The following is a 13,031-nucleotide window of genomic DNA, read 5'->3' as shown; positions in this document are numbered from 1 at the left end:
TACATGTGAAAGAGCCCTGCCTTTCTGGAGAAGGCTGGACACCTGCCTGTTGATGCAAAGTAGAGAATGAATTCTTTATTTTTCATTGCTTGTGTACGTAGCTTTTGCTTTTCTTAATAAACTGTCTTCATCTCAGCCCCTGAGCTTTCTAAATTTTACCCTAATCATTCTCTCCTCTATCCACCTGGAAAGGAATCAGCAAGTGGCTGTGTGGGGCTGAGTTGTCCACTGAGGTTAACCCATCACACTTCTTTATAAAAATGATGATTACTAAAACTACCAAATGCACAGTAATTTTAAAAATCATGGTTTAAAACTTTGTGGATGACCTTTGTTTTTCACAGGAAATTGGTCACTACCACGTTTATGAATTGGGTTTAAGGTGCCCTCAAAATGGATGACTTCAAAATACTTAATTTACTCACCTTTTCTTACATTACAAAAGAAAGACAAACAAAAATGATTACGCTTAACCAGAAATATCACTAGATCTGAAGTAACAAACTACAAAATGTCGAGGTTGCCATTTGGTTTAAATTGATATAATTACATCTGCTTTAATGGAATATTGTTTCGTAACACCAGTGAGATTATGTCCTGCACTTCTTGCAAAGATTTAAGGTATCATGGCACATATCAATACAGTGCTCTATAAGAAGCCTGATGATATTACAGTATAACAGACAATAAAGCTAAAAGGGCCAGTGTGATGACCTACCACTTTGCAATCTACTCAGTATATCATTCTCACTAATGCCCTGACTAACTTGCTCATGAGACACTGAAATGTTTTGCTGCACTTTTAAAATTCACAAATGATGAATTATAGAATATTATAACTTCCCCACTTTCAAGAGGGAAAAAAAGAAGAGATGAAATACAAAGAGAAAAAACAAAAGAATACGAAAAAGCTTCTGGACAAAGAGAGTTCAGAAATGCAATATTGAGTCCCATACAAGATTCACAAACATAAACAATACAATTGTGGAATACAGCATCAGCTAATAACAGGAAAAAAATGATTAAAAAATTACAAGTGTTAGTAAAATTAGCTTAATGCCAGTTGCAGAGGGACAGATATTATTTGTCAAAGTAATAATACTAGCATGAACACAAACTTTAATGAGAAAAAAAGGTATCTCTTCGGAATAATCTCCAAGCAAAGTTAGTACAATTAAGTGCTCTAAAGCCATTTTTATCTAAAATTCACTATTAGAGCATTTCAGTATTAATGAGTAGAACTACTCGTTCTTCAGGATCTTCAGTGAAGTATAATTTCTAAGAATTTCACCTAAGAACTTCATAGTGAAATCAGAGGAAAACCTATAATTAGCTTTGAACATATTGTTTCACTTTCACTACTGTGATTACCATAAGAATTCATTAGCATTGTGTTCCATTGTGTTCCTATTAAAATGGATGTTTTGTCATCTTTTTAAGTTACTTTAAAACAAAAATTCATCAGGGTTAACTCTTTTTAACATACTAGTTTCAAAACACTAAGATCTTGGAGATTCTTTATTTTTAATTGCCTCCACACAGCTTATATATTGTAATTCAATTATTTGAACATATTCTTTTCCCATAAGAGAATAAAGAAAAGGAAGCAGAATAAAGAAGAAAACAGGAGGAAGATAAAGAGAGAGAGAGAGAAGAAGAAGAAATGAAGAGGATGAATGAAGAAATAGAGAAGGAGAAAAAGAAAAAAGAAAAAGAAAAAAGAAAAGAAAAAGGAAAAGGAAAAGGAAAAGGAAAAGAAAAAGAAAAAGAAAAAAAGAAAAAGAAAAAGAAAAAGAAAAAGAAAAAGAAAAAGAAAAAGAAGAAGAAGAAGAAGAAAAAGAAAAAGAAAAAGAAAAAGAAAAAGAAAAAGAAAAAGAAAAAGAAAAAGAAAAAGAAAAAGAAAAAGAAAAAGAAAAAGAAAAAGAGAAAGAAAAAGAAAAAGAAAAAGAAAAAGAAAAAGAAAAAGAGAAAGACAGAAAAAGAAAAAGAAAAAGAAAAAGAAAAAGAAAAAGAAAAAGAAAAAGAAAAAGAAAAAGAAAAAGAAAAAGAAAAAGAAAAAGAAAAAGAAAAAGAAAAAGAAAAAGAAAAAGAAAAAGAAAAAGAAAAAGAAAAAGGTGGTCTGATACTGTACTTCTAAATCTATACTTAACATTGTCTTACTGGTTAGCACAAACATCTACTTATAATTTAAGCTGTACATCTGCATATCCATAGGTAAAATCTAAAGATTAGATGGACACAATTTAAGGCATTTAAAAAGAGAATTGGAAATGGTAAATGATAACATTATAGTGACTTATCTCTTTTTGCAACAATAATGTAATACATGTCGCTACATACAGCCTTCATGCTCTCTTTCAGAGTATGAAATTTTCTCTGCTGTTCCTTTAGCAGCAACAGAAGGCAGGATGGGAGCTCCATGATGGAAAATACAAGACAGAGTGAAAGAGCTAGGCATGGAAAAGGTAATCTAGCAATGAAATTCCAAGAAACACTCAAAAAGTAAAAAAAGGACAAGGAATATCACATTAGCAGACAGTTATTTGGTCTTTCTAATATTTTCATATGTTAGAAAACATGTTTACATGTTAGAAAATATTTTCTAATGTGTTTTTACATGTCAGTAACGTGGGTTTTTTCTCATAGAAATCCTGAAATTCTCATCAGCTAAGTGAAAGGCTCAATTTGCTTATTAGTTCACATTACCCACAGAGCGTATCCTGAGGTCCAAGAGCCCTGAAAGTTTTCTGCAAATTGGCAAGGAAGGTTAACATAGATGTCTTATTTCAGGACCTGTGCAACTGGACTTTGCAGTTTCCATTGCTAAGCAGTGTCCTAGACACAAGAAATATGAGTAATGTGTGAACTTTGGTTCCTAAGGCAGTAGTTCATAAATTCTTCCTTGAGCTAGGAAACTAAAGCACTGGTAAAGCAAAACAATTAGTATATTTCAGTAAATTGGTGAACCACATTAAAGAAGAAAGACAGAGGAAATTTAATTTGTAATCCAATTTAAAAAACACTACTGGTAGAGGAGTATTTGTAGAGGAAGATGAAAAATAAAATTTTTCAGAATGAGCAAAACACAAAAGATTCTGCCTCATTTTAACCACAGCTTGCCTGAACAGCTATATTCTTGTACTTCACTAAGCAAGAAATATAAGCTCACTCCTTACTCGAGAAGAGTCCTTGATCAGTATCATTATTTTAAAAAAAATATCTTCCAAATAGCTTTGACATCTCTTTCTTGACCACCAAGTGAGGTGACATGAAAGTCAGCCAGGATTCATTTTATTAATTGATGTAAAGAGATTAGGTTCTAGATATTAAGATTGTATAGCCAGGTTCTGACTGTACACTAGAGAGTTTCTGAGCCCCATTGTTCTACTTGTTCTACACTGGCAGTAGCGCACACACTGATATTTACCTTTTTGTTTGTTTGTTTTTTGCTGTTGCAGGGAATACCAAAAGCATAACAAATTACTACATTCCTACTGAAGTGCTTTTCGTATATCTTAGGTGGAATAACTCTTATTTTGCTAAATGCTGGAAAGATGCTGCTATCTGCAGACAGCTCCTAATTCCATGGTTATTTTCTTCTTTCCTTTCTTCCAGGAAAAGGACATTTGAGGATACTTTACCTATGCAGACAAATTGGGCTGCAAATTGGAAACTTCAAACTCTTCAAGTTGTTGCTGGCACTGTATTGACTTAAAAGCAAAGCTAGGATTTCTAAATCTACACATTGAGAATGATTCTGAAGATATGAACATAAAATACAAGGGTAAACTTTTCCAGGAGTCTAAAATGAATGTTACTAAAGCCTTTTTATTTTAAAGATAATGTAAAAACTGATTTCTATCTCTCTACTCAAGGAGCTTTAGAAATCGAGCCAACACTGCAGGCAAATTCAGCAGAAACACTGCAGCGGTAGTTGGCAAATCCACTGAATTCACATATATCATTTCATAATTATACTAGTGCTCCCTGTTTTTACAGCATTTAACAGAATTTGACCTTATTAATTCTCATTTTTATTATATCACCATTGACAGTAACTGTCACAGTTTCCACTTAACCAGAATTTCCAGAAGATTTCTCTTCTGATCAATGAACTTTGGTGACTGAGGGATTCAGCTGGCAGCGGTCAACTTTTACTTTGATAATACAGAAGCAGAACCAATAAACAAAAAAAAACCAGCAATAGAAATAACAATTCAGCTTTGTAGCCCAGGAAGAAATGCTCTCGCAAAATCTGACCTTTTCTTAGCTATTGTCTTTCTTTGCTCATTTTAAGAGTTCAAATGTGACTCATAAATACACGCTAGAAACCAATCATATTAATCTCTAGTTAGATATTAATAGAAACTTATTCAAATTAATCCAATTAAGAAAGTAATGTCACTGTCAGAATATCCAGGTTTTCTGATATTCTATCCCTTCACTTCAAAGGATCCTAATTAAAACGTTCTTTTTATTTTCCAACAACAACAACGTTTTTATATTATTTTTTGAAACTCTGTCCACATTACCTATATGATAAGGAAGTTCCTAAAGGAAAATGAAAAATAACTGCAGGCAGGGTGGAGAAGGATAGCAATTCACTGTCTTTTGGGAATTAAAGTTTGGATCCGGGCCACAAATTCTCTTTCATTTTGCATAGTGCTTTCAGAACTACCATTAATATCCTTTACTTCTCAAGCCAGGTAAGCCCAGGAGAACTGCATAGTACATTCAGCTCTAGAAACATAAGATTTCCTTGCAACACTCCTATAAAACACTTTGCAGCTGAGCTAAGCCAAGCTGTGAACCATGCAGCTGCCTTCATCCACTGAAACTCAGCCCTTCAGAAGGAACCAAGATACAAACTGAAGGTGAAAATCTTACAGTTATGAGTAAAACTCTCATGAGCACCCATCTGGGGATACATTTTCCGCCTCTAAGTCTTGTCATTCTTGGACACTCTTGGACGCTTTTTCATAGGGCCACACTTATCAACTACATGAGGATTGCAGGATATCTTGTGTTTTACATCTGTTTTTCCCCCTTTAGGGACACAGTCAAATTGCTAGTTAGCATGACTCAAATGGGGAGGAAACCCTCCTCTTTAACAGAAAACATCCATGAAAATCAAGAGTTCTTACTAACATTTAGTATTTACAAACAAGGCCACAGCAAAGCATGAAAAAATAAAATAAAAACAAACTTATATTTCTGTTTCTTACAAAACATTAAAAAAAATTATAGGCAATTTAATTAGTCTCATTAAATTAAACTTTTTCCTTTCTCCCTTTTTGTTTTTTTCTGTTGTCAGCTGTCAAAGCCTTTCTCCCCAGAGTAATGAGAAGTAATTCCTTTGCTTTTTGAGGCAAGTCAGAGAGTCTAAACTTTTTCAGCCTAGTAAGAGCACTTGGTAAGAACATTCACTTATTTACAACTTCCTACGATGAATAAAGAACAATTCCTTCATCTTTCCCTGTGTTTTGTTTCCCAATTTTTCTTCTTCTCCACCTCAGCATAATCAGTATAATATTAAACAAATACACTGCTTCCCTCGTAAAACGAACAAACAAGAACAATAAAACAATTCATCATCTCTGGCTATGATAAAGCTGTATTTTAACCCAAGGCTTCTGAGTATGACATCTCCTTCCAGATGTGAAAATACCAAACTGGATGCCCTGTAAGTCAGTGCATATTTCTATGCTCAAAGGTAATTGGCAAGCCTTTATTGTCTTTTAGATCCTAATTTTGCTCAAGATTCTTCCTTAGTCATGAGGTTTTAACTAAGCGTCTATCAATCTGTATCTAAAACAATATTGTTTCTGTTTGGTTTTGGTTTTTCTAGGGTTTTTTTCCTTATTTTTCTTGGTTCTAGGTTAGATCAGAATGGAGTCTGTTGACATACACACCATTATCATTGTGTCTAGTTGTGATCATTACTTGTCATAACTGACATTTTATATTTCACATGTTTGTATGGCATTTGTATTAGTTTGGTATTGAGTGATTCTAAGTATAATTTAAGTTGTTGTTGTCTTTTCTCTCTTTTGTGACTTTAGGAATAACAAGCAGTATCTCAAAACAACTCTTGTCCAGCATCCTGACCGTTCTGCAAGAAGTAGCTCTCGGAAACCCGTTGCACTGCCTGTGCTCAAAGTCTGCCCAAATGCATACCCAGTGTAACCACTGTTGCCCACCCAGGGACTGGAAACTACAGGACATTCTGAACCATACAAAAGAAGTGGAAGATTCATGACAAATAATTCCAGAAAAAGAGAATGTATTCTTTTTCCCAAGTACTAAAACACTTGAAATACCAGTTTGACATCAAAAGAAATTTAAAAAAATGGAAGCTGAGAAAGTTATCAGCTTCAGGTCTATAAGCAAATATGGAAATACGACAAAATAATTTCTGACTCCAATCAATGAATAGCAAGGCATGACCAAAGTTAGGCTGAACAGACAAGAAAGCAAATCCAGTTTACAAGAACATTGCCAAAACTAATTATCTTGTTTCCAAAACCATACAAACCAGTCAGTGAGGCAATATTGAGATGTAGTCCAAGTGACATATTTTAGAAGACTGTAGACTATTGCCTAAAAAACTCACAACATTAAGAATTGATGTTACTTTTGAAATGTAATCTAGTATTTCTAAAGTTTCAAAATACCATTTTTGCTCAGCCAATAACAGAACAGTCACAGGCTTGCACTACTTCAAATGAAAGGAATCATCCGAATCATCACACTGAATGTGAATATGAAGGTTAACTGGTCATGGTGAATAAAGAAGAATATTCATGAAGAATAAACATGTTGTGCTGTTCAAAGTAAGATAAGGCTTGGCCTGTGGTGTGGGAATGTTTACTGTAAAAAGCCTTACAATGCTTTCAGTACTGCTGGGCCAAGAGCCATGTGTTTTTATTTGTATACAAATCTAAAAAATCAGTAGAGTCACGAAATGTATGCAGAGTGATTAATGTGAACTTTTGAGCAGGTTCAACATTTATTCATGGGGAACATTATAAAATGGACTTCACTTTCAGTGGTATTATGCTACCCCCAACATTGTTTTTATATATATATATATGTGTGTAATATATATATATGTGTAATATATATATATGTGTAATATGTCTATTATATTAAATATTGTAATTATACTACATATAATTATACACTGCATTTAAATTAATAAATTATATTTATACATTTATAATTATAGCTATTATATAGGATAATCTAGAATATTAATATATTATTGTATAATATATTCTTTGCTATTTTATATATATGCATATTTATAAAATGCAATTATTAGGTTCAAGTGTAATTAGATAAAACGACAAGGGCTCAGCTGCAAAGAACTGATAAAGATAATTTATTGTGGAGGAAAAGGTATAATGATGGGCAGTTACAAAACCAATAACACTTTGAAATAATAGCATAAACGTTGCTGTCATTGTATTGTTGGGTTTTGTTGCTATTCTTGTTTTACTGTCACTACTGCAAATATCTATTGTGCGACACTAGATGTCCTCTAGACTTTTAGGTCTTTGGGACATACTTAAAGGAGTGGAGAAAAAAAAAGAAATTATATTTGAATCTTCAAACATGCTTTTAGTGATATTTAAAAATAAAGTTTCTCCCAAAAAGACAACATACAAGACTCATGACTTTACTGTTAGAGTGAACATGTATGGTACCATTCTCTGTCATTGAAGCCAACTGAATGAAATGACCTTTGTACACACGGTTATTCTCTTCTGTCCTTTGAAAGAGAGCAGCTACCTCCACACTACCCATCAAGAATGGTCCTAAGACTGTGCTAACCTCAAACCTGTATCTGGGAATTGGACTGAGAAAAGCTAGGTAGCAAGGACCAAATTCCTGCCAGAAAATCACTGTAATCACTGTATCACATTAGAAAAGATTGTGGTTTTGTGCTCATGTAATAGGCTCATGAAGTGTTCAGTTCAGTAATACAGAAATGGCTATAAAGGAATTGCCCCTACCAGCAGCCTGCTTTTCCAAATTTACCATTATCTACATCTTCTAAATCAGCCTGCACTTCTGGATTCATGCTGCAGGTAGGCCAGAGACAGATTACTTTTGAAACACGTGGGATTATAAACTCCTACACTCCGGCACTTTTTCAATATTTACAGAATTGTCAGAGAGAATATAATTCTGTCCAAGCAGTAATTTAACGTCTACAACCTTTTTCTAAGAAGGCAACTGAAAATTTAGATGTGTGTGAGCAGCTGATGTTTCCATGTTGTTTTTCAGAAGTAAAATACATAGGTGAGATCATCACTGCTTGATGTGTCACTCAAGGAGTAGAATAGAACATGTAGAGAAGAGAAACGTGTGTTGAGCGCATGAGGCAGATAAGCAAACACCTCTTGGACAATATTGTGCTCTCTCTTTGCTGAAGCATTTGAGACTGTGACCCAAAATCTCCAAATCAAATTGGGGATGGAGGAAAAAGGCTTGCCTAGAGCCAGATGCAGTGAATTATATATCTTTGTTTTCTCACATTAATTCAAAATTTCACTAATTTCTAGAAACAATAATAAAAATGGAGTTGTAGTATGAGCATTATAACTCATCATCCTGCAAATCCTAGCATATGAAATACAAATATTGAAATCTTGACACCTACACTAATAAACTTGAAAAATTAGACTTTTCTCCTGCTTTTTAATCACCTAGAGACAACATGCAATATTTTGTATTTTATACACTGTATAAATAGCATAAATTAGAAAGACATAACTATTTAACAAAGCTGAATTTTAAAAATGGAATACATTTGCTTATAGTCTTTAGGATTACATTTCCACAAAGTTTATTTTTCTTTCAATTAAAAAATTACAAGCCTACACCCTTTGCTGTCAGATATATTTTTCTCTGAAGAAAGTCTGAAAGACTCATCAGTAAAACAACACTACAAGCACTACCAGGCTTGTACTATAGGCAAGAAAAAGTTTTTATGAAACGTGAAAGAATTTACCTTGACAAGAAGTCTGTGAAAGAGAGACGTATTGGATATCCATGTCGTATGATTTTGACCATATCTAGGACACCAATATACTGCAGTTGAGCAGACACATAAAAATTGTCAAAAGTATCTGGCAACTTGGAGTTATTAGGCTTTATACAATGAACAGAATGTGGTGTACAGTTCTGCAGCTTCCCAATAATATCTGTGAGTGATTTCTGCAGGGAAAAAAAATCAGGTATAGATCATTATTGTGCAGTAAAGGAAACTGCTCAACAAATATGATCTTGTGACTTTTTAACGTAACTTTCTTGAAAGGCTTGATATGGCTGGGCAAGTGCCTTTCTCTAGCATACGATTTTACTTTCTTTCAGTGCATTCTATAAAGAGTAATCCTGCTTTTAGAATGTTTCTGTTTCTTTTTGGTAAATTTCTGTTCAAAAGATGTTCACTAACCCTGAGCTGTATTGCCACTGTGGTTGGGCCCCCACGTTCCAGTCTCTGAAGAAATGAGGATGTTCCTTTCTTTTTCAACAGCTGTGGGGAAAAAAAGCACATACACATTATCTCAAGATGGGCAGTAAACCTTCATTTTCATTGTTACATAATTTACTAAAAAGGCAAACATTTACACAAAATCAACATCACAGAGAATTATTTGAGTTTCAAAAATTATTGTGAAAGTGAATAAATATCCTCAAGCATCTGCAAAGCCATGACTGGCAAGAAAGTTTTGATTTTGAAAGCAGCCATATAAAACTGGAAGGATAAAATACCTTTTCCAAATAACTGGGGAAAGCAATATGATCTGGAACTCTATTATAGAAGCAGGACTTATGCAGTCATTATCCCATGCAATCTGCCTGTAAGTCGCATAAATCTGTAACTCTCTCTAAAGGTTCCTTATGTCTGGCAGATGCTCAAGTGAGTAAATGTAAGCACAGATCATAAAAATTAAAAAAATGCTTCAAGAGAAAACAATAATATTAATATTTAAAATACTCTTTTCTTCCTGCAATGATTGCAGCTAGCCATCTTTCCTTTTTAACCCCATGTTCAACTTATTACAGACATAAATTATCAACAATATATCTCATTAGAATAAATTTTATTCCCTACATCAGAGATGGGTGTGGGGAACAAATTTATGTTTTACTGTTCTATTTCCTATTTTGGGGAGTGGGCTCAGAAATCAGGGGTTTATTAAATTTTCTATGAAAGTACAGAAGGTTGGCAAAATTACTGTGTTCCAGGACTTAGCCAAGCTCTTAAATTCAGTCCTCTGTATCAATAGCAGCCTTTTCTCCTCGTGACTTTTCCATTGCCTTTCTCCAGTCCACTTACCCCGTGAATGTCCCATTCTATCTAGACAGCATGTTCTGGCCTACTCCTGTCTTTTTCAAGTCACATAAAAAATTGTAAATTTCCTCAGCTTGGTCCATTCAGGCCAAACTCTGTTAAAAATATTGCAGTGCAAGCAGTCCTGTACCCACTGTGCTAAATGTCAGACCATTTTTTAAATTTCAAATCTCACTTACTGGAATGCAGTAAGATTTTAAAGTCAAATTCATTTCCAACTTCAAAATAGAAAAGTACACGACTTGCTTTTTCCATGTCCCCTCTTTAAAAGAACCATTAAGATGCCAATGGCAATTTTCAGTTGAAGTTTGCAAAATGATTGAGGAATATAAATAAGTGGCATTCAAGCCATCCTCCCAACAGATTTAGCCACTAGCTCGAGACTACTTGATCAGTTAGTGGAAGATCCGTAAAGAACAGTATGGATGCTAAAGTTCCTGCTTGCTGTCCTGTGTTGCATACTTCTTCCCATAGGAGAGAAGTGTTTGGTCCAGAATGAGGGAGAGAAAATAAAGAAAAAGCGACAAATTAAAAAACTTAATTTAATCTAAACCAAACTTGGACATCTTCATCTATGGGCTAAGGAGCAAGACTATATCACTGAAGCTGTACTTCTCTATTACTCTCTAATATACAGTTTTATGTTGGAAAATCTTTTATTTCTAATCTACAGGAAAAACCTCAAACATATATGTAACTTTGTAATCTCTGTTAAGAACCTGAAATCTCCTAAGAAAATCTCTCCTTAACAGAATATTTTAAATCTTTAGCTAGAAGACATAAAAGAAACTTAGCAATAAGTGAGTTCTAGAAACAATAAAACAAAGTGTTCACAAAGAGAAAAAAAAAGTCAATGGAAAGAAACACCTTCTGTAAGCGATGTGCACTCATGTGACTAAAATTCTGCTGTATGAACTCTGAAACCCATTGATTCATTCCAAAGGAAGTGAAGGGAAAGCAACAGGGCCAAAGCACTAGGAAAAGATTACAGAAAAAAAAGAGAGCAAGAGCTGATGTGAGCAAAAGAGAGTATCAATAAAAATGTATTCTATTTTATATGAGAAGGAGATACAATCTTCATAAGAGGCTTGAGGTAGCATCCACTGATTCCTATGACTTCTTATGTGCTCAAAATTCTGGCCAGCCATTAGATCTGTTCTTGTTTATTTTAGAATGTTCTCTTGGACCCTACAACAAGTAGAGTGGTGAGTTCAAAGAGATAAGACCATCCTTATCTGAGACAGCATGGCTAAAATCAAAGTGTCATTTATGGAAAGGTAAACAGGTAGATATATGGCCATACACAGAGACATCTATAATTATATAACCTAGCAAGTCTAGATGATTACCAGACACAGCAAGAAGAAACATTTCACGTCTCTTTCAGTATGATGTATGTTAATACTAAAATACTAAATATAAAAGGAATGTCAGTCTCTAGTGGATAATTCTTGCCTTAATGTCCCTCTTTCTCCTTCTTCCTCACTCCCCTTAAGAAAAAAAAAAATATTGCCTTTACAACCTCAGGATAAACTCCAATAAAAAAGCAATGGTTATGATTTTCCACCATACAGTCATTTTAATTCTAGACTGATATGAAAATGCCCTTTACATTGCATTTCCAATTATAATGACAACAGAAAACCCCAAAGCCAATATTATTGCAGCCCATCACAGTGGATTTTCAAGGCTATATTGGGAAAGGGAAGAAATTATTTGGGACAGTACAGTTACAGATGTGGTCTTGATTCACAAATGAATTTAAACACTTACCTACTTCCAGCTCCTGCATCAGATGCCTATTTCAAAACAACAATTGTCTGGTTTTTGCCACTGGAACAACATATATACCTAAAGTTCTGCTTCCATCCTGCAGGGTAGCACAGCATCTTGCTCAAATTAGGCCAACTTAGTATCTACAAACTAAGTGGTATTCTGTCTTCCCTGCACAACTCTTACCAAGGCTTACCTTTGAGAAGCCAAGCTATCCTTGTCTCTGTGGGTGGATGAAGGATGAAGTTCTTCCCACCTTCCATCTAATACCTAAAATTTTAGAGCATTCCACTGAATCTAGAATTTGTGATTTAATTTATCATGCTTCCCAAAGAAATTTGAATATGTCTTCTATCTCTCAAAAGAGTAACTGCAGGTTAAAAGTTACTCTGGACTGCCGAAAACAGTTTTAGAGGTTCTAGCTGTGTGGTGTTTCCTCCTGGCTTGGTTAAGCTTTGAACTTAGATGGGCTTTTCATACTTCCTTCCTTGTATGGGACTAGGATCTTTTTCACAGCCTTAGGAAACTTCCTCTAGGAAGCTGTTACTATAGTGGAAAGGGACCTAAATGCACCTTGTGATGCCTCAGCTGTTTGCTAAATATAGACTTAAACCAACACCATTCACTTCAACTTAAGTTTTTCCACTGAGATTACTGACAAGAACAGTAGATAGGAATTATGCTACTATCAGGAGGGGGAGGTATAAGGAGAGTGTCATTGCTATTCTATGTATGTACTTGCATAAAGCCTTCCACAATGACACATGAGAGCGGGCTCCTCAGTTCCATGACAGAATCAATTTTATGCAGCTGTAAGCCAAAAATAGAGTCATAAGATTCAAGAAGCCTGGTGAGGCAGCTGATGTATTGTGAGAACTGCTTGTTTCTTTTC

General features: G+C 34.3%; 1 protein-coding gene across 1 annotated transcript in view; it reads right to left on the bottom strand.

Annotated features, from left to right (window-relative positions):
* The window catches only part of MYO16 (myosin XVI), a 374,343-nt gene that overhangs the window by 75,509 nt on the left and 285,803 nt on the right, over positions 1 to 13,031 (bottom strand). Inside the window, exons 26-27 of the mRNA XM_061996543.1 lie at positions 9,464 to 9,544; positions 9,020 to 9,225 (exon numbers count right to left, since the gene is read on the bottom strand). Coding sequence (XP_061852527.1) covers positions 9,020 to 9,225; positions 9,464 to 9,544 — 287 coding nt within the window. The remainder of the gene's footprint in view (positions 1 to 9,019; positions 9,226 to 9,463; positions 9,545 to 13,031) is intronic.

This window comes from Colius striatus, chromosome 1 (assembly GCF_028858725.1).
Source record: "Colius striatus isolate bColStr4 chromosome 1, bColStr4.1.hap1, whole genome shotgun sequence".
In the NCBI taxonomy this organism is placed as follows: Eukaryota; Metazoa; Chordata; class Aves; order Coliiformes; family Coliidae; genus Colius; species Colius striatus.
The sequence above is the reverse complement of the archived record's forward strand: the minus strand, read 5'-3'. Positions and strand labels throughout refer to the sequence as shown.